This window comes from Protopterus annectens, chromosome 5.part0 (genome assembly GCF_019279795.1).
Source record: "Protopterus annectens isolate FY-2018-M chromosome 5.part0, PAN1.0, whole genome shotgun sequence".
Classification (NCBI taxonomy): domain Eukaryota; kingdom Metazoa; phylum Chordata; order Ceratodontiformes; family Protopteridae; genus Protopterus; species Protopterus annectens.
The window spans coordinates 1,449,059,802-1,449,082,293 of record NC_056735.1 but is presented as its reverse complement, the minus strand read 5'-3'; the positions used below and the strand labels follow the sequence as shown (position 1 = coordinate 1,449,082,293).

At 36.1% G+C, this 22,492-nt stretch overlaps 1 protein-coding gene across 1 annotated transcript in view; it reads left to right on the top strand.

Moving 5' to 3' along the window:
• Positions 1-22,492, top strand: part of LOC122801730 (DNA excision repair protein ERCC-5-like) — a 941,093-nt gene that overhangs the window by 299,723 nt on the left and 618,878 nt on the right. Inside the window, exon 5 of the mRNA XM_044071253.1 lies at positions 11,948-12,037. Coding sequence (XP_043927188.1) covers positions 11,948-12,037 — 90 coding nt within the window. The remainder of the gene's footprint in view (positions 1-11,947; positions 12,038-22,492) is intronic.

Sequence of the window (22,492 nt, the reverse complement as noted above, 5' to 3'; positions counted from 1 at the left end):
CATTTGAACATATGTCACATCTTACAGAACTTTTTGTTTTATCGGAACCCTCAAACAGAAATACAAACATACCCCAATACCCCCTGAAACCTACTAACTTAATAGTAACACACAAAACTATGTACATCTTCTAATATTGAAGTTTTACCGTCCTCATAGGAACAAATGTTCCAAGCTGACAAAAGCACACATGGAAATGAGATAACTTAATAGCAAGGTTATCCACGCTAAGGTGCATGGTATAGCCTGTAGTTCTTTTAAGTGCTGTCTGGGTCTGTCTTATTTTTATAGCGCTCTCAGCTGGGAAACACTTGAATGCTTTCAGAAAACATTTTCTCCAAGCCATTTCTCTGTACCAGTTTTCTGCTAGAGACATGAAAACCAGACACAAAACTGCCAAGCATACCTCTGTTTACTATAAAAAGCTTTATAATATTCAGTATTCCATTTTTTCTTGCTTTTTCTTAAAACTTGTTACTAGGTTAAGCTAATGGTTATTCCCCTATGCAAGAATGAGAAAAAGCACACTAATTTGTCATGCTGTTTTAACCAGATTTATTTACATTGCAGTGCCTACATTTCTTAAAATTGAACAAGGAGAAAGAAAAAAAAACAGGAGCACCTATTTACATTAGTATCCCCATTACACTTAAAAAAACTGAAAGCAACTTTATAACATGCAAAAAAAAATCATGCACTATCAAAATAGTACTATTAAGAAAAAATTGTTTTACTTAGTCAAGTGTTCCCTCCTCTTCCCCTCCTGAGTATTTTTCCAAACATTAGTCACATGAGTTAGGTAATATGCTTTAGTGTCCCCTACAATTTTAACAAAGTCCATAAAAGTCCAGTATTTCCAGATTTTCTTGTTTTGGCATGTTTCACAAATAAAATTATTTCTTTGTAATCCCACATTTGTCAGTTTTCAAGTTACTGATTTTATTCTCCAAAGATTAATGGTATTAAGTAGGGCATATGCTTTAGAGTCCCCTACAAGTTTGAGAGTCCAAAATTCTCTTGTTCTATTCCTGTTCATCTCCATCTCCCCAGGGATATAAAAGATGCAGCCGATGCCATTTTTTTCAGTCTTTCTTGCCGTGCGGTGCCCGAAGCAAAAGCAGTTCGCAAGTGCCGGTCGGCCGACTCCTGAGATTTTCAAATCCGAATTTCAGAACTGAAGTCTTCATTAAAGCTAAGTACCCCGTTGGGGAAACTTTTTCTTGCTCCAGACCGATGTCAGAAAAAGTTAACAATTGTATTTCTTGTGGGAAGCAAATACCTCATAAGGATTTTCACTCTTACTGTATTCCTTGCCTAGGCCCTGATCACAATGTTGCTAGCTGTCGGTTTTGTGCTAGATTTAACCAGCGCACTATCAAGCGTCTGTTCGATTTTGCATTTCATTACTTTGGCCGAAGATTTAATTATATAATGCCGTTGGACCAGCCGACAACCGGAGTTTACAAAAAACGCAAGGACAAGGAAAAGGATATGCATCCGAGGTCCAAAACCGGCGACGAAGCCTCTGCTAGGCCAGTCACCAGTTTGCCGGTTCTCAGTGAGGCACTTTCGCAGCCCCTGGCGCCCGCTACCTCAGAGCCACAAGCCGCTTCCGACTCCCACATGGAGCCGACTGGGTCTCTGGAAACTCAAGGTATTGGACACTCGGAAATCATTCCTTCAGATGGGTCTGGAGCCGCTGAGCAGGCATCGGCTTCTGAGGGTGTCTTCAGACCTACACAACTATATATTAAGCCATCTTCAGCTTCAAAGACTAAAGCAGCTCTAAAGACAAAGAAACAAGTACAGCATTCTCCTTTTCAGACTTCCATGCCTTAAAAACAGATGCTCAAAATGGCCGAAGACCTAATTAGTTTGATCAGGGGCTCCCATCCCCCTCCTGATAAGAGGCCTAGGCAAGAGACAGAGTATGGTTCTTCTGATCAGGTTTCCATTTCCTCTGATTTCTCTTCTGAACAGGATTACTCCATGCTTCCCTATGAGGATTCTGATGGTGAAGAATCCATTCCTTCAGCCTCTCCTCCTGAGGATTATTCTTTTGGGGAAACCCTGCATACCATGAGGGAGCATTTCCACGGGGAAAGCCAAGATTATTCTGAATCTAAGAAAAGGCTCAGACTTTCTGCTACGTCCTCAGCACAGACCCCTTGCTAATTCCACCTGTTCTGGATATTGTAGATGATGTATTTTCAGAGTCTAGCCTGTCCCCTGACTCTTTGCCCCCTGCACCTGCCCAGACAGATACTACATGGTCCCGGATACTCATAAATTCATATATAAAAACCCCGCAGCTGACCCAGAAACTATATCTCAGGGTCCCAAAGGGGTTAAAGCTTCCACTGCAAAAAAACCCTGTCCCCCCTGATAGGGATTCTGGGGCTCTAGACAGATGGGGGGAAAAAGTCTACACTTCTGCTACCCTGGCTGTAAGGGCTTTAAATTGTCAGTTTCATATGCTTAAATATCAGCAATTTTTAATGTCACTGCTTAAACAGAAAATGTTGACAAATACTGAATGTTCAGAGAACAAGGAATTGCAGGATTTATTGCATGCAGCTGAACAAGTGGGAAAGCATGCTTTGCAATGTGGTTATGATTCACTGGAGGCCTCTTGCAGGGCCGCTGTTACAGGATCTGTTATTACGAGGCATGCTTGGTTAAAGGAACAGAATCTGCCTGATCATGTTAAAGCAAAATTATTAGATGCACCATTACAGCATGATACTTTGTTTGGTACTAAAGCAGAAGAGGTGTTGCAAAAAATGGAGGATAAAGCAAAATCCATGCAGACAGTCAAGGATTTCTTACAGGTATAGCCACCCAGGTTTAGCAGGAACTGGCCCTCTAAAAATCGGTCCTTTCCGTTATCAGACAGACAACAAAGAGGCAGATACAGGCGTCCCAGAGGCAGATCTGAGCCCCAAGGCTCATACAGGCCTAAACATTGGGGTGCTCTTACCTCCAAAAGCGGCAAAGAGAAATCACAACATTACTGGAAACAGTCCCAATGACTTTCCTTTACCAGATCCAAGCACTTTTCATTTTGCAGCCCCCTTAGGGGGAAAACTAGCACTTTTTTCATCAAATTTGCAAATGATTACCCAAGACAAATGGGTCCTGAACATAGTGTCCCAAGGCTACAGGTTCCATTTTCACACCCTACCAAGGTCAAAAAGCATGCCAGACCTGCCACACAATCAATGGGCAGAAGCACAAAAACAATTTACTGCCCTCATGGACATGAGGGCCATTCAGCAAGTACCACAAGAGCAGGGGCAAGGATTTTACTCCAGACTCTTTCTAGTACCCAGAAAGGACAAAACCTGGAGACCAATACTGGACCTGTCTATACTAAATACATTTCTGGAAGTTCCAAAATTCAAGATGTTGACTCTACAGCAGCTACTGCCCTTGCTGGGCAAGAAGGCTTGGCTCATAACTTTGGACCTAAAAGAGGCATACCTGCATGTCCCAATCAGACAATCTTGCAGAAGATACCTCAGATTCATAGCTGGCTCAATGCGTTACTAATTCTCTGCACTGCCCTTTGGCTTATCTACTGCGCCCAGGGTCTTCACAAAATGCCTGGCACCAGTAATTGCGTTTTGCAGACAAAAAGGAATTCAAATATATCCATACTTGGATGACTGCCTAATTCAAGCAGAGAACAAAGACATTCTTCTGAAGCATCTGGCATTTGTAAAAAGATTACTAATTGGCTTAGGGTACACAGTAAACGAAAAGAAATCAAAACTAGTGCCCTCTCAAGAGATAATATTCCTGGGTGCAAGCTTAAATACAACTGCCCAGATGGCTTATCTCACACCAGACAAACAAAAGCAACTGACTACTTACTTCAAGAAATTGGCAACAAAAACCTACTTATCTGCAAGGAAAATCCTGCAGGCCTTTGGTTTCATGGCATCTTGCATTCTACTAATTCCATATGCCAGACTGCATATGAAGAAACTACAATGGTATCTAAAAAGTGTTTGGACTCAGCATTGCCACAGCCTGTAGACAGTAATTGCACTCATTCCCTGCCTGCAACAGGAGTTTCGATGGTGGGCAGAAGCCAGTCACCACAACAAGGGTCTGCCATTCAGATTACCCACAGCCAGACAGACGCATCAGATTATGCCTGGGGGGGCCATATGGCAGGAAAATGTATTCAGGGCACATGGCCTGCAAACCGGATGCATCTTCACATCAATCCAAAAGTGATGCTAGCTGTTCAAAATGCCCTGACAGCTTTCAAGGACCTGCTTCATCCAGGGCAGTTACTGATAAAGACAGACAACACTACGGTAATGTGGTACATAAACAAGCAGGGAGGTACACATTCCTACCCCCTCTGCAGACAAGCAATGACCTTATGGGACACAGCATTGGCTTTTCAAGTTCATCTCCAAGCACAATTCCTGCCAGGAAAAACAAATACTCTGGCAGACGATCTAAGCAGAAACCTCATGGATCCCCACGAATGGAAACTGGATCCACAAGTCTTCAGCATGATACTAAGGAAATGGGGATGCCCAGACATAGATCTATTTGCCTCCCCTCACAACTGCCAATTGCAGAGATTTTGCAGAAGGATTTATCACAAGCAAGCATGGAAAGTGGATGCCCTATCCTTCAGCTGGAAAAATCTAAAGGTATATGTTTTTCCCCCACTGCCTCTCCTTCCCAGGGTACTCCTAAAGGTCAAACAAGAGAAGTCAAAAATGATACTGATTGCACCAGACTGACCATGCCAGCACTGGTACCCAATCCTAAAGAGCTTGTCTCAAGGTCCAGCATGGATATTGCCTCAAACTTCTCACTTACTGACCCAACAAAACAATCAGATCCTGCACAGCCAACTCAGGACATTAAATCTGGCAGCATGGCGAATAATGTAGCCATTCAGAACACTCCTCTTTCAAAAGCTGTTATGGATGTTATCTTGGAGGCCAGGAGGCCCAGTACCAGAAAATCTTATGCAGAAAAATGGAAGAGATTCTGTGCTTGGAACCAGGAACAAGGCAGTGACACGTGTGTACCAAATATCCCTCAGACTTTACATTACCTAACTGAGATGCTAAACAAAGGCCTTTCTTTCTCATCAATTAAGATTCATGCCTCTGCCATTTCAGCCCTTTACAATACGGAACCACCTATCTTTTCTCATCCTTTAATAAGGCAGTACCTCAGAGGGGCCAAAAACATTAGACCTCCAAGGGGAGCACCAATTCCGGCCTGGGGCCTCAATTATGTTTTGGAAAAACTGACACTGCCTCCTTTCGAGCCAACATCAAAATTTTTATCCTGGAAAACAGCTCTGCTCCTAGCAATAACCTCTGCAAGGCGAGTCTCGGAGTTACAAGCACTCATGGCTGTGGAACCTTTCATCATTTTTCATCCGGACAGGGTTTCTCTGAGAACAAACCCTACATTTATGCCTAAGGTGGTGTCTAGTGTGGCCCTTAACCATACCATTCACTTGCCTACCTTTTATCCTAACCCACAGAACAAGGGTGAGAAAATTCTGCATTCTTTGGACATACACAGGCAGTTACGCTTCTACTTGGACAAAGCTAAAGCTTTCAGAAAGACCGAGCAACTTTTAGTGTCATATGCTGCAGGATCACAAGGAAAGGCTATCTCAAAACAGACTATTTCTAAATGGATAGGCCATTGCATCCATTTCTGCTATTTTCAACGTGGCAAATCAGTGCCTAAGGGCATTAGGCCTCATTCCACCAGAGCAGCAGCCACTTCAGCAGCCTTCCTCAGAGGAGTACCAACCAAAGATATCTTAGAGGCTGCAACTTGGAGTTCAGTGCACACCTTCACAAAGCACTACCACTTACCTCTTTACTCTAAGTCCAGAGCAGGCTTTGCCACTGCAGTTCTGCAGGGGCTCATAGCCTCTCCTAACCCTATTTAGCCCAGCCGCCCTTCCTCAGCTTTGGGATTCAACCCAAGAGTAATGACTGCAACAGTGAAACATGATGAACATAGTACAGTTATGTACCTACCATAAATGTAGATGTTAGAGTGTATTCACTGTTGCAGTCCAGGTTACCCACCCACCATCCCCCTTTTATTTGCTGGGACTTATCTGCACTTCTCCATCCTATACAACCTTTTTGGTGTATTTGCTTGTAGATGAAGGAAATGTTATTTTTGTGCATGCATTTTTATTGGCATATTTTTCAGCCTACCAATTTGGGGGCACCTGACATCTGGGGCAAGAAAAACTGAAGAAAATGGCGTTAGCTGCATCTTTTATACTCCTGGCACACTGATGTCAGGGAAGAGATGACAGCAACCGACACCGGACCTAGACTTTGGAATTCTGGCCGACTGAGGTTAGCCTGCCAGCAGGATAACCCAAGAGTAATGACTGCAACAGTGAATACACTCGAACATCTACATTTATGGTAGGTACACAACTGTACTTTCTTTATTACCATTCCTTGTGTTTCACAGCTCACTTTTTGTTGAACAAACTTTTGTATTTCTTCCTTAGCGTGTACTTCATCAAAAAATGATTTTGTTCCTCCAGGGAAAATTATTTTGAAAACAGATGGGTACAGCAGCTTGAATCTCATGCCTGCTTCTCAACATTCCGTGAATAATGAAAAATATTTACTCATCTTCTGCCTTGTGTACAATGAGTAGTCATTCTGCACAAACACTCTGCTGTCTCCCACTTTTAGTACTTTGTACTAGATAAAAGCAGGGGGCAAGCCACCCTGCACCCCCCCATGTGGGGGGCTGCTTCCCTCATACTCCCCTTTACTTAAATAGTCCAACTCTGGGGTCACACTACACACAAACACACACACAACACCATCACACAAACTACATTCTCCTCGCGCACACACATCACAGCAACAAAACACACTCCACAGCCCCTACCCAAAACCCTTAACACACACACTTACCCAAATCTGTGACCACAGCGGAACCTCAGAAGCGTGAAATTCAAAACCTCTGGTATTCCAAGTTTTGAATTTCGTGCTTCTAAGCTTTTGCTCTTTTCAGGATTCCACTTTATGGGCTCGAAATACTGAATTCCGACATTTCACTATTTCGAGCTTCTAAAGTGAATCCACACACACACACACACACACACACACACACACACACACACACACACACACGTGGGGGTGTATGTATGAATTTGTATAAAACATTCTTCTTGCTTTACTTTTTGTAGTGGTTTTGGCCCTTTATGAAACACAGTATTCTGTTCTACAGTTTAACTATCTAGGACTGCTCTTTTTAGCTTTACATAGGTAGCTTTTTTATTATAACATTTTCTGCTTATGCAAACCTTTATATTGCTTTTGGTATGGAGTAGTGTTTTTATGTGAAATGAGCTGTCATTGCACTAATGTTAGCACTGTTGCAACTCACCATTTTTTTGTCAGTCGTCGTCTTTTCTTTCTGTGTACGGACTGGATTTTACATTTTGGCAGGTACATTGTTTGAATATGCATTGCTTGTGATTTTTTTGTCAGTCATTGTCTTCTTTCTGTGTACTGACTGGATTTTACATTTTGGCAGGTACATTGTTTGAATATGCATTGCTTGTGCTCACGGTGTGGAAACACACCCACCATTTTTCTGTGCCAGTCTAAATTCACAGCATCCCCACAGGAGAAGGATTCTGTGAATACTGGACACATTTTGAGGGTGGCTCTGCCTCCCCACATCCCCCACTAATTATATATACAAACTCTGAGATTGCACTGCAATGGCGAAAGACAGGTTTCTTTATCACTACATTACCGATAAGTAGGTACTACATTCCATTTCCTTTATGTTGGCCAGCTATGATCATTCACCGGAATTATTTAAGATTGTTTTGAATTCCAGGAAATAAAGTTTTGATGGTCTACGTACAGTGAATGGTCGTTCGATGAATGTTCCTTTCAGTTGTTAAAAATAAATCCATGGGTTGCCGATGACATTTTTAGTGTACTGCTTGTGCATTTATTGGGGTATGTGTGAGTGTGCACACAGTGGTAAGCTACCTGCTATTTCTTATGTCAGCCCTACTTTTATCTTTTATGGCTTGTGGATGAGAATTTAATACACTGCTTGTGCATTACTGTGTATGTCTATAGAGTGTGCACACAATGACAACTTGTATGCCATTTTTTCTGTCAGGCAAAAATTTTTGCATATAAAGGTTTCTGACATGATTTAATGGATAGCTCATAGGTTCACAGGATATGTGCTACTTGTGTTCACTCTGACAGTTTACCTGCCATTTTTTCTGTCAGTCTAAATTTATTTAAAAAGCATTCTGACCAAATTTGGTATATTGTTTGTGCATTTACTAGGCAGGGGCTCTGAATGTTCATGCTGTCACACCTTGTCTGGAGTTTATTTTTGTCAGACTGATTTTTTAACTTTATTGAGAGTTCCTGGCAGGATTTTAGTGTTCTGTTTGTGCAAAAGTGTTTGGGAATTTTGTTGTCAGGAAAAAGTACAAGTGTGCTGTTTATGACAATGTACCTTCTAACCAACACATTCCAGCAATCTTTATTGTATGTGACACATCATGTTCAGTCACAGCAAGGATGCTTACCAAGAAGATAAATGCTTTTGCTGATCCAATTCTGCAGTTCCTTGAAAGAAAGCATTACTTACCCGAGAGCTCTTGCTTCTCTGCAGGTGTAATTTGAACCTCCACTGATAGTGAGTGCATCAGTAGTGGCCATTTGTTGATCCTGGGACCACTCACTTTTCCAATTTCCTCTGGTGTATTTCTTCAGGCCATCATGAACCAGGGGTCAGGCACTTCTTTTGAACTGTGTCCAGTGTTTGAGTCCAAACATGAGAGATTCATCTTTTTTGGGACTTGGCGTTCCTAAGGGATGTATCTGGAGTAAGTGTCCTTATGTAGGGACTCAGATTCTTCTTCCAGACAGCCGTAGGCAGCACTTATTAAAGCTATTTCTGATGCATTTGACTTGGACAGAAATCTTTAGAGTTGAAATCCCCTTCTCAGTGATCTGATCCAGAGAAAATCTATTCCTGACATCTGCTCTGTCAGGTGATTCTTTCTCAAATTACTGCCAGGATGAAAGAGGTGTCTTTCTTGGGAACATTTTGGATAGTTCTCCTAGTACATTGGAAGTAGATTTCTTTATTCTGCAGCCTTCCTCATTCCCTCCATTGCAGCTTTGTAGGAGATATGTATAGATAAGCAGATAGACGTTATACTGCCTGTTCAAAACCTGATTCACATATTTCATTCTCTCTGAAAGAGACAGGTAACAGGCTTCTCTTACTTTACAAACCTTACCCTTTGGATTTAGAGGGGAAAGTTTGGAGATGGGTTTCTAACATGTCTGTAGTAAAAGTGTTATAATATTGTGCAGAGGCCGTGTCTTAACACCCTAGTTTTTATTCTGCTTGACTAGGCTTTCCTGGGTATGATATCAATGCTTAAGAACAACTGCATTTCAAGTTGGGGTTTGGTGTAATGGTTAAGTTGTTCACAGGCACAAGGTACAGGATTTGATTGTCATCTCTGAGGTGAGATAAAGGCACTTAGCCTAATACTACTACCTATGAGCCTAAATGTTATGTAAAGGGATGTAATTCAGCGGTGCATATGCTTTGCATGTACGAGGTCTTTGGTTCAATCCTCAGCATCTTCACAGGAATTTGCTTTGAGATGGGAGTTGGCTTAATGTTCAAGGTGTTCCTGAAAATCTTTGTATCCTTTTGTATGGACTTGGTTCAGCTGGAGGTGACCATCCATGTAAGTGCAGCAGGTACTCCCCTTAGTTATGAGTAGGCTGCAAAGAATATAAGCAGACATTTTTACTGACTTAAATTTGACTCCATTGCAGCTTTTAGGCATAAATGTAGAATTGGTTCTAAGATAGTTTTTTTTTAAATAGATAAGGTTCATGATATTTAGAAATCCTTCTAGCTGAAGCTAAAAAGAAGTTTAATTCTATCTTAAAGTGGGGACTAAGTGAAATAGTCAAGCTAGTAGTATTTCCAAGCTCTGTTTCCTCCATCCTTCATGTTGTGTGAATATTCTTTTTCTTCATTTCCAAACAGAGCATCATTATTTTAGAAGTGATTCACATCTTGAAGAAAGCCAGAATGCTTTTTATAAGTCTTCTCTGGCTAAATGAAAAACCTCTTAATGCATAGTTTGTCAGTTTGTTGCCTTCACATTTTGATGATTTTTAAAATGTGCTCTATTAGAAACATCTCTGGTGACACAGGTTTGATTTATTCTTATGTCAGGGTGTAGTGTTCTAACAGTTTTGCTTTCATTCTTTTTGCCTTCCAGGTCTCCACAGATCTTATAGTAAAATCCATCTTGCAAAGACTGTTGATTCAGAGTGCTCTTTCTTGTTTGGGAATGGGATGCATCAAAGAAAACTTGATACTTCCACCCTCTAACTCAGAGTCGTTTGTACAGTAAATCTTTCTCTTCTGTGGTACACTGTTCATAGTACCAGCAAACTGCTAGAATAATTTCTCAACTGGACCTTGTTCTTAATCAGATCTTTCCAACTTTCCTAGTAGCTTGACTTTGAGAATTAAATGCATGTTTCATATCAAAAATAGTTCAATTCATATCCCTGAGCATGTCCATAAAGTTTGAATTTTCTCTAACAGACAGGAAGACAGAGACTGTTTAACACCTCGGATCTCCATAGAGAACTCTGATTCCTTCCATCTTGTAGAAAACACAGCTTAAATTCTAATTAGCAGTTTTCCCCCCATTTATGAATGGCAGATAGATACAAATGGCACTGTATCAAAGTGGCTTGCCCAAAATGGATTGCCATTTGTTATGCAGTACATGTAGCAGAACAATGCCAGGCTCCATAAAGGCACTTTCGCTTTTTATTTTTTTTTTCCTGCACAGGACATAGGTAAAGCTTTATTTTGTTCATTTATTCATACTTTTACATATGGCTTGTCAAGGCATGATTGCAGGTTATCCTATCATAGCAGTCTGTTGTGCCAAATTATTATTATTATTAGCTGATTTAGGTTTTTTCTATTTATCGTGACACCCTTATTAGAGTTCTCCATAAATAACTACAATTTGGTTCTGAGAGATGGGTACTATAAAATGTAGTACTCTAAAGTGCTCTTAAAGGTATGGATAACCCAAATATCACCACCACCTTTTTGGGTTTGTGTCCTTTCACATTTTTCACATACTCCTCCAATTATGCTGTGTGCTTTTAATGATGTATTTATTTTTTATAAATTGGGAGAATATAAAACTATAATTTAATGATTAGTTATTTCATTTCTTAATAGAAGCACCAAAGATGACATTACCCTTGTGTAGGTAGACCTCTAGCTGCTTGGATAGCTGTACAGCTAAAGACTGAGTGGTGTCTCAAAGCCCACTTGTTACATACTACTATTCTGTCACAGAAAGATCTGTTGTTATGGTGAGTACCTCCCACAGCTGTAGTTTATGGTTAGTATGTACTTGCAAATGTGCTTTCAATAATGACCATTTTTTAGGCTTCTTATTTAACATTATTGCCATCTGCTGATATTTTAATACAGTTACATTGTGATTCCACATACTCAATTTCTTTATTCACTTTTAATGAAGATATACAGCTGTTACGTTTCTGAGAGAAGAACTTGTTGGATAGTTAATCACATAGTAAAGGAATGCTTAATAGTGCAAATCGTATTTTCATTGTTCATTTGTTAGTTCGATTTTTAGCTTACAAATTTATCAACCTATGGATGTCAAACATCTTTACTTCTGAAGTTGTTTGTCTTAATAGCTTCCTGAAACAAAATGTTTGACTGGGGAATAGTAGTCCTCTAGAAAATGTTTTATTAACACCATATTCTACAGACTACTACCAAAAGTATAGTTTGTGACCAGTGTTCTAAAGCTTTTCTTTGTTTGTCCTAGCAATGAAGTGATGCCTAGCCTTTCCCAGGTGAGACGAGATGAAGTTGATATTTATGATCTACCTCCCTTGGAAGAAAAAGATGCCAACAGGTTAGTGCTAGCATTGCAGAATTTTCTTAATTTCAGCATCAGCCATTTTTATATAAATCCATCCATCCATCTACAACCCCTTTTCTCATTTTACACATGGAGTCGGGGTGTCACTTGTGACAATCATCTTGAGCCAAGGTTTACACCGCTGGGTGGCTAGCCCTGCCACGGTAGTTCATTCGCACCACTCACTCACGCACACACACTCACCTATGGCCAATTTAGTGTGTCCAGTCCACTAACTGTATGTCTTTGGAATGTGGGAGGAAGCCAGAGCACCTGGAGGAAACCCACGTGACCGCAGGGAAGGACATGCAGACTCCTTACATAAGGCACCTGAGCCCAGAATCAAACCAGAGAACCTCTTGCTGTGAGACGACAACGCTAACCGCAGCACCACCACAGCCACCTACCATTTTTAGATAAATCTCAAAAGTAATTTCCTGCTCTTGCTATAGTTTTCTAAAAGTTCTTGATGTGAAGTTTGAATTTTAACGGTGCTGGTGATGGGGTTGATATTTTGTGGAAGAAACAATTATTGTTCCTTATTTGGCAAATGTTTGTATGATCAGACTTCTATCCACAAAATAGTAATAAATAAGAAATAGTATTGTGACAATTCATATAGCATAGTGGTAGCAAAATGCCAAAAACAAGTTAAATTTCATAGCTGAGTAGTATGTTAAAAAAAAGTCAGTACAGATGACATTTACAGATTTTTATTGGCTGTAAGAGTTGCTTTAAAATGTTGCATTGTCTACATAACACAGCATGTGTTGCATACAGTTTAATTTAAAGCTTTCAAAATAAATATTGCTATAAATTCTTATTGCATGACAAATAATACATTTTACTAATAACAGAAGCTTTGTTTTGATTCTTATATTTTATAACCACAGTACTACCACTGCGCTAATGTCATTTACTAACACTGTCAACCTTCGTAGAAACAATAGTAAATGTGTATTCTCTGTCATTCTAGACTTATCAAAAGCTTTCGATATGGTCTAACACAACAAACTTATAAATGCCTTCGCTGAGTTGAATCTGTGTCAGTCTACTCTTGCTTGGTTCCAGGGCTACCTAACTGGGCGCCAGCAAGCAGTACGTTGGCAACAAAATTTGTCACCCCTTCTTCCCATGACCCTAGGGGGTTCCTCAAGTCTCTGTATTAGGCCCCCTAGTCTTCTCTATATTTACAAACAACCTTCATGCCTCAGCCCCAAATGCCTCAAGTCATTCAGTATGCAGATGATTCTACAGTGATAGCTGCTGCTACTGCTCTACAGGAACTACATATACTAACAGAAGAAGCCTTCCTAGCCATAGAAACTTGGGTAACAAATTCCCACCCAATTCTGGACTCCCCAAAAAACAAATTCATGCTATTCCACCACATGAAAGCTAGTGTACTCCTCTCCACTTTCAGCATTGTATCAGTGCACAACACCTTCATCTCACCTTCACCTCACACCAAACTTCTGGTAGTTGAAATAGACAGCAACATGATATTTGACATACATGTATCCCAAACCATAAAAAGTACACCACAAACTTGGTACAATTTATAGGAACAAGCAGTATCCTACAAAAACACAAAAACTGTTGACCAAACCCATCTAATCTCAACTTCGCTATATGCATCACACATACTCACTAACCTAAGGAAAACTGAGTTAGCAAAAATAGACTCCTGTTAAAACAAAATTAACAGGTATACAGCAAACTCACCCCACTGTTCAGCACTCAAACAACCCAACTGGTTAGAACTCCCCCAACTCCTACTCTGTAACCAACTAACCATTTCCCAGAAAATCTTCTGTCAACCAGAGAAAACACCTGTCCTGCAAAACCTACTGTTACCTTACTCCAGTGCCAGATCTCTGCGCTCTAGCAACAAACCCCTCTTAAAGATAACCACAGCCAGTGATCTTGCTGGAGAAACCCTCTTCTCAAATTGCATAGCCAAAATTTGGAATGCACTACCAACTAACTTAACATCCACCACAACTTTGACTCAATTAAAAAAAATTTCTAAAAACCCACTTATCCAACAAGTGGCTATGCCTTGCACTGTTCCCGATTAAACTCTTGTCTCTCAACTGTTACTATTACTCTTCTAAGCTGACTTTAATGCTCTACATACACATAGGTTCTTTAAGTTCTTTTTTTTTAAAACAGGTTTATTGTTTTAACATATAAGAGAAATATCATAACAGTTTTATACAAGTAATTAAAAATAGGTATTATTATAACATTCAACAAAACAACTAAAGTATTTACAAAGACATCCACTACAATCAGATCAATTAATTAAACTAAAATACCATGCTATTGAAATTAAAATTTTTTTAACAAATTTTGTAAATTATCCCATACAATATAATAAGATGTTTTTCTATTTGTTCTTGTCCTAATTGTGTTTATTTCCATATGGCACACTATATTCATAACATTTTTAAATTCATTGAACGAAGGAGGTGCATCTGAAATCCAATTTCTAGTTATTATTTTCCTAGCCACTGCTAGAATAGACCATAACAAGGGAAGCTTGACCTTTTTAACAGTTTGAGGTACAAGTGTGTTGAATAATATAAGAGATTTAGAAATAATGAAATTATCTGTAAAAAGAGCCTGCAAAAATTCATTAATTGACTTCCAGTATTCTTTCAATTTTATACAGTCATAAAACATATGAGCCCAGTCAGCATTAATTTCTACATTACATCTCTTACATAAATTATCTTTATTATTTATTTTATTCATCATCAAAGGTGTATAAAAAGATCTATGTAAAAATTTCCATGTATAAAGTCTCCAGACAATGGAAGACGTAGTTCTATAAGCAGATTCCAATATATATTGTTTATCTTGTTGATTTGGTGGGTCCCCATTAATAGAAGTGAAATAATTCCAGTATGAATCTACACTGTAAAAAGTTTCTTGTCTGATAATTTTATGTATTTATGAAAGTTTACCTTTATCAGAAACTTTATATTGTAAATTTAATATCAAGTAATCAATCAGTGTTGGAATAGATTCTTTAACTGTTCTAGACATTAGATCTATTTTATTAATGAGATGTTGTCTAAAGGTCTGAACCTCTAACCAGCAAGTTTCTCTTAGATCAAATTCTTGTTTTAAAAAATCTAGATTTTTAACTTTATTATCAGATATCAACTGATACCAGTACTTTAGATCATTATCTATAGCTAAATGAGTTCCTTCAGAAGTAGATGACAAAAGCATACCCTGAGTATACATTATAGGGAATACAATAAAATTCCATTCCCTATACTTAGGGTGCATGAATATAAAGTTACGATAACTAATAATAATATTTAATGGGTAACAAACCATATGTTTAGGTGTAATAGGTGAAGTACAAAATTCCTTTAGTAACCATAACGTGGAGTTATTTACAATCATATTTTTATGTGTTAAGGAGATTTTCATGAAGTGCATACTAATTAGCTCCCAATAATCTTTCCATTTTGCGACATATGACTGATCTATTAATAAAGTAATAACTTTTACAATAGAAGAGATAGTATATAAATTAAAGTCTGGAAAAGAAATACCCTCTTGAGACCAGCTATTAGTATGTTTCTTTAATGCAATCCTAGGTCTATTAGGTGCCCATAGGAAATTTAACATTAGTGTATTCAGTTTCTTGATAATTATTTTTGTAGGTGGAAGTATTATTGATTGTATTAAGTATAAAATCTTGGGGAATATTATCATTTTAATAATTGTAAGTCTCTCCTCCTTAGTATAAAACATATCATGCCAGGTATTAAAAGATTTTGTATATTAAGAAAACAGGTATTATAATTATTATATATAATAGATTTAATATCTTTAGATAGTATTATACCTAAATAAGTTATCTGACCTGAATTGGGTACATATTTAGTAAAATCACTAATGAGAATATTTTTTCGTGTATATATAGGTAGTATTTTAGTTTTTTCTTCATTGAATATTAAACCAGAAATACTTTTAAAATTCATCATGTTATCAAATAGAGACTGCATAGAAGAATTAGATCCTGCTGATGTAATTAGAACATCATCTACAAAAAGTTGAATTTTGGATGTTGTATTTTTATCTATTTAAAAACCCTCTATGTCAGTACTGTTTCTGATCAAATTAGCCCAAGGCTCCATTACTAAAGTGAATAATAGTGGAGAAAGTGGACATCCTTGTTTTGTACCTTTAAGAATGGGTATTTTTTGTGAAACATATGTTCCTACCTTAATATAAGCCAATGTTCCTTTGTATAAATGCTCAATTAGATTTACAAATGCATCTGAGAAGTTTGTGCACTTCATTAAGGTAAACAGATAGTCCCAACTTACTGAAGCAAATGCTGAACTTATATCAAGACTAATAAGTGTTAAATCTTTCTTTTTCCTATTTGCAAAATCTATTAATGTTAAAGTTCTTCTTATATTATCAAAAGTATTTCTATTTACAATGAAGCCTGTCTGATCTATATCTATAATGCCGGGAATGATTGTCTTCAATCTATCAGCAAAGATACTCATAAACATTTTATAATCAACATTAAGTAATGAGATGGGCCGATATGAAGAACATCTAGTTGGATCTTTATTAGGTTTTAAAATTGGCGAAATAAATGTATATTGCCAAGATGGGGGGGTTATTAACTCAGTTTGGGCCAAAATAAAAACCTTATGTGTTAATGAATATGTACTTTTAGAAAGGATTTTATAATCTCTGGTATAATACCATCATTACCCGGTGCTTTGTTTGATTTAAGCTTATTTATTTGTGTGATAACCTCTGTATATGAAATACTTTTGTCCAATAGTTTAATCTGTTGTTTATTAAGCTTTTTATTCATGTTTGTGGTTATAAACTCCTTTATTTTATCTTTAGGTTCCATGTTAATGTTATTATGGTTAATTTTGTGAAAGTGATTTCTAAATTCATCTAGTATTTCTGGTATACTAGAAACATTCTTCTTTTTCCTTAGAGAAAATATTTCTTTGATATGGTTTTGTTTATTCAACTTTTTGTTTTATTTTTAAGTCTATGTAAGTATTTGGGGCTTATTGAATAAGGCAAAAACTTGTATTTCTCTAAAGTTATTTTAACTTTATGAGTTAAAATTTCTTTGTATTTCTCATTTAGTTTGTTTATTTCTTCAATAACTTTCTTGTCTATAATATTTTCTTTATTATTATGTTTATAGGAGTCTAATTTACTTTGAATATCTAACAATTCCTTATCCCAAGATTTCCTTTTATTATTATACCATCTAATACTTTGTCTAATACTTTGTCCATATAGATATGATTTTAAGGCATCCCAAACATAAACAATGGAGACTTCAGGAGTATTATTTATGTCTAAAAAATGTTTTACTTCTGAAAGTATATATTCTTTATAGTCTTTTAGTTGAGTTAAGTATGCTGGTATCCTTTTGATCTGAACATTATGAGTATTTTTTATCATGAATTCAAAAACAATTGAATTATGATCAGATATAGGACATGAAATGATTTTGGAATTAATTAAATCTGTTACCATCTGGTTAGAAATAAAGACCCTATCTATTTTTGAATAAGTTTTGTATCTGTTAGAAAAAAAGTGTATGGTAATGATTTTGAATCTATCTGATTATTAATATCATTCAAATGATAAGAATTAGCAAAATCATTTAAATGTTTTGCATTAGATGTAATTCTTCTTTTCCCTATAGTGGTAGTATCTCTTTCATGTAGTATACAATTAAAGTCACCAGCTAAAATAATATCTCCTATAGAGAATGATATGATCTTATCAAGATGATGTTTCACTGTATTAATACCAATTCCAGGTATCCAATATACATTAATTAAAGTGTAAGTCTTCCCATTAATTTGTATTGTAACCATACAAAACATTCCTTTGTCATCCTGATAAGACTTAATGGTTTTAGGAATGGGCATACTTTTATTCCATAAAATAGCCACTCCTCTTTTTCTGAGTGTGCTCTGAACTGACCAGTACTGTATATTTGTTTGTGGCTAGTTTATCAATATCTTTTTCAAGAGATGGGTTTCTTGCAGGAAGACTAAGTTGGCCTTATGTAAATTAATGTATCTTATTAGGCTTGCCCTTTTACATGGATTATTCAATCCATTAATGTTTAAAGAAATTCCTTTTAAAGATGTCATTTGGCATTTTTAAAACTTAAGAATCTTATGATCAAAATAACAAATAACAAGATAAGTAATGTTACATCTCCTCCTTTAGGTGTACCTTTAAATATAGCTGTATTTATTGAATCTCTTATGGGATTTCGTATAGGATTCAATTTTGTTTGTAGTGACAATGAATGTACAAAATATATTGTGGATGTCAAAACTATATACAAATAACAATGAACAAGTGAAAATAATGTAAGGATTAAACCTTGCATCCAGCCTGGAGTTATAAACTCCAACTTAGAGTAGTATTTACCACTCAAGTTAACCCCCTACCCTAAGCAGCAGTACCTCAGCTACCACCTTATCAATTTAATACTAGTTATATTTAACTGAGGTTAACAGTTTTCAATTCAATTATCTAGCAAGACAAGACTACACATTTGGTAAAACAGCATCATATAAACTAAAATAAACTTTTTTTTTTTTTTTTAAACTGTTCATACTACTATATACATCCATGTAATATAAAACACTTGTATTCAAATAGCATTCAAATAATCTTGATGTTAGAAATCAAGAGGAGAGAAAATAAGTTCTAACATTCATTTAAATCAAAACTTTGGCTAATATGATTCAGACATTACATATATTAAGATGCATCTATTTTCTGTCATGTAAATGCAATTAACGGCTTCCAAAAAAACCTTGAATTGCTTGTATATGAGCATTTACTCAAATTCATTATTGTCAATAGAATAAAATATTGTATTCATAGAAATTGTTATAAATCATACTGCATAGTTATGCAGATTCTCAGAAACACTTATATACATATATACATACACACACACACACACACACACACATATATATATATATATATATATATATATATATATATATATACATATACACACACACACACACACACATACATATATATATATATATATATACATATACACACACACACACACACATATATATATATATATATATCTACACACACACACACACACACACACACATATACATATATATATATATATATATATATATATATATACATACACACACAAACACACACACACACACACACACACACATACACACAAACATACACACACACACACACACACACACATATATATATATATATATATATCTGATCTCACTGAGTTGTGTCCTTACTTAGCACTATCTTACTTGCTGTCCCTATAATAAATCTGTCTGCTTTATACAAAATAATGCACAGCAAACACATTTTAGTAACCAGATTTTACAACCATGCTATACTACTGCTTTAAAATATATCACATGACAATTTCTTCCAGTATAGAGTTATAAAATTATTTATGCTTGTCAATCAGATGAATTAAATGAGTTATAGTAATGTATATGTTTGGAACATAAGTTTTAACACAGATTATTAAGCTGCTGTTAAGTAGATTTTCAAAAACACTTGAATAAATGTTTCATTTTCTATGCCTTCTAAAATAAGACATTTACTTACTACAAGAAACTGTATCATTTAAATTCATTATAACTGACATATTTTATGAATTATAACATAGATATTTAGGTAATTATATAAAATAACTCACATTTAGATGTTAAAGAGTTCATTTTCCTTCACATAGTCGCATTTGTATCATTTCTATTTCTTGGTAGAGTGTCATTCCTGAATCTGTGATGTGTCAGTGTGATATCTAGGTCAAATGTGAGACTAGCTGCTTTCAGCTTCTCTGTGAGAATTCTGAGAGTTGAAGCTTTTGAAGTAGCTCATGGACACTGTGCATGAGACAGCCCACATCCCAGATTGTCTCTCTTAACATTTTGGCGGGAAATGTATTAAAAACTAGTGACAAACATTCATTTAGCAGTGTAAATGCATCTAAACATGACAAAACCTTCACAATGTATTTTACAGGTTATTACAGCTTCTATGTAAGTGAAATTAAGCCCAAAATTATTAATAAGTAATAAAACTCAATATTTTTGTCCCAACTCAATTTTTATGCAAATCTTATTATTTACTGTGTCTATATGATCAAAAGCATTTCTATATATTAATAAAGAAAAGAAAAAGAGAGTAGAAAGTAAAAGGGTGTAAGGCAGAAATAAAAAAATGTAAGAGAAATCTATAAGAAGTATATACAATGGTATATTACTTACTGTTTATATTAATAGAGTTAAAAATAAAACATATTTACTATTATTTAGTTCTAATTATTATTAGTTAAAGCATGACAGATTATTTACAAACAAGCATAAGCAGTGTAATCAAGAAAGTATAATTAGGAATAGCATTTGAAGAACATATAAACTTTTTACAAGGAATAAATATGTTATTAGTCTATTAATCATATTTTCATTACTCTTCTCTCCCTGCCCTCCCCCACCTTTTACCCACTACATAATCTAAATAGAATGTCATTGTTTAAACAAAGAAAAGAAGAAAAGAAGAAGAAAAAAAAAAAGATAAAGAAAAAAATGTATCAAATTACTGACCTTACTTCTCCTTTTCAGAAAGAGAAACCAGTTGAATCACAACTTGCCATTAAATCTCCAGGTATTTTGACTAGTTATGAAACCAAACATTTCTTTGCACACAGAGAATAACTTTGAATAAATCTTTTTCAAAATATTTGTTGCTTCTTGGAAATGCAGGAACTATATTTAAAAAGATTAATAATGAAATAAAATGATGAGAGAAAAAAAACATAGGACAAATCATTTGTTTTTTAGTCTCTTCTTCTTCTCTGAAGTCTTCCACGAAGTTTCAGTTGCCAGTCTCTTTAATGAAGGACTAGCCCATTCCATTTCTTCTGTTTTATCCAAAATCTTATTTTTTTTGATAAACAGTAAAGCAGAGTTTAAGTCATCGAAAATTTTAGGACCATCAGGAAGGAAGATTTTAAGCTTGGCAGGAAACAGAGAAGGTATGTTTTAAACTGTGCTTTTTTAAGCTCCCTTATTAGTGGCAGAAAAACTTTTCTTTTAGCTATTACCATGGAAGAATAGTCATTGTCAAAACGCACAGTTGTCTCATTAATCTTAACAGGAGCTTTAGCCCAAGCAGATTTAAGAACCATCTCTTTATCAAAAGATGATAGAAATCTAACTATAACTGATCTAGGATAGTTTTTGTTAGAGTTAGTATTAGCTATAGATCTATGTGCTCTTTCGATACCAAAAGAGAATGCTTCTGGTAAGTCTAAAGTTTTAGGGAGCCATGTTGTTAAAAAGAAGTAATATTGTTACCTTCAATATTTTCTGGCAGTCCAAAATCCTAATGTTATTGCGCCTAGATCTATTTTCCAGGTCATCCAGCTTTGTTTGTAAATGTGTATTTTGTTTCAGCAGAAACTCAATGTTGATTTCCTCTTCTTGTATTCTATTTTCCATGTCATTCACAGCTTCTTCTATGCCTGTCATCTGGATCTTCTGTTGTTGCAGGTCTATATGTAACAAGTCTATTTGTTTTGTAGTTTTTCTATGAAGGTGTCTATTTTAGTATCCATTTTATCCATCTTAGCATTAAGTTGCTGGATTATAATTATCAGAGACTGAAGTTCTTTCTTGATGCTGGAGTCTTGAGAATTTGTCTTACTGGAACTCATTTCAGACTGATAAACTGACAGGAAAATTTCCAAAGTGATTTCTGACAGGAATATTGTTAAGATTTCCTTTCTTTTTTAGATATAGTTCAAGAACTATATAAAACAAACATATTTAGAAAGAAAATTACTTCAAAAATTAATTTTTTAAGTAATTAATTCCTGTCAGTGTAATGAAATTGGTGGAGCTGAAGAAATCTGCTGCTATCCTATGTTCGTCCTTGGCCACCAGGTTCTTTAAGTTCTGATGATAAGGAAATACAGTGTGTTTAAAAAAAATCCTTGTATGGCTTTCTAACTGATTCTGTATAGAAGTTACATAATGTTTGTATGGAATCTGTTTCACTATGTTAAGTTCATGTATACGTAACTCACTGTGATGTTTAATGTACTCAGAAGTTTAACATGTATGAATTATGTGGAGCTTTTCTCTGTGGGCCTTCTCTGAAAAACAGCCCGTGTCCAGTCAGCCTTTCCCTGTAATCAAATGTAAAATAAATAAAATAAGTAAATAAATAAATAATCATGTTATTTCCTGCATTTGTTCTTAAGACAATGGCATCCTCTCTTTTCAGTTTTTGTCATGCATACTATAACCTGCTGTCTGACTGCTTCCACTGCCAGTTACTGGTGTTTCAGCAGGGAGGGTCTAAACTTTGGAGCTGGATGGATTT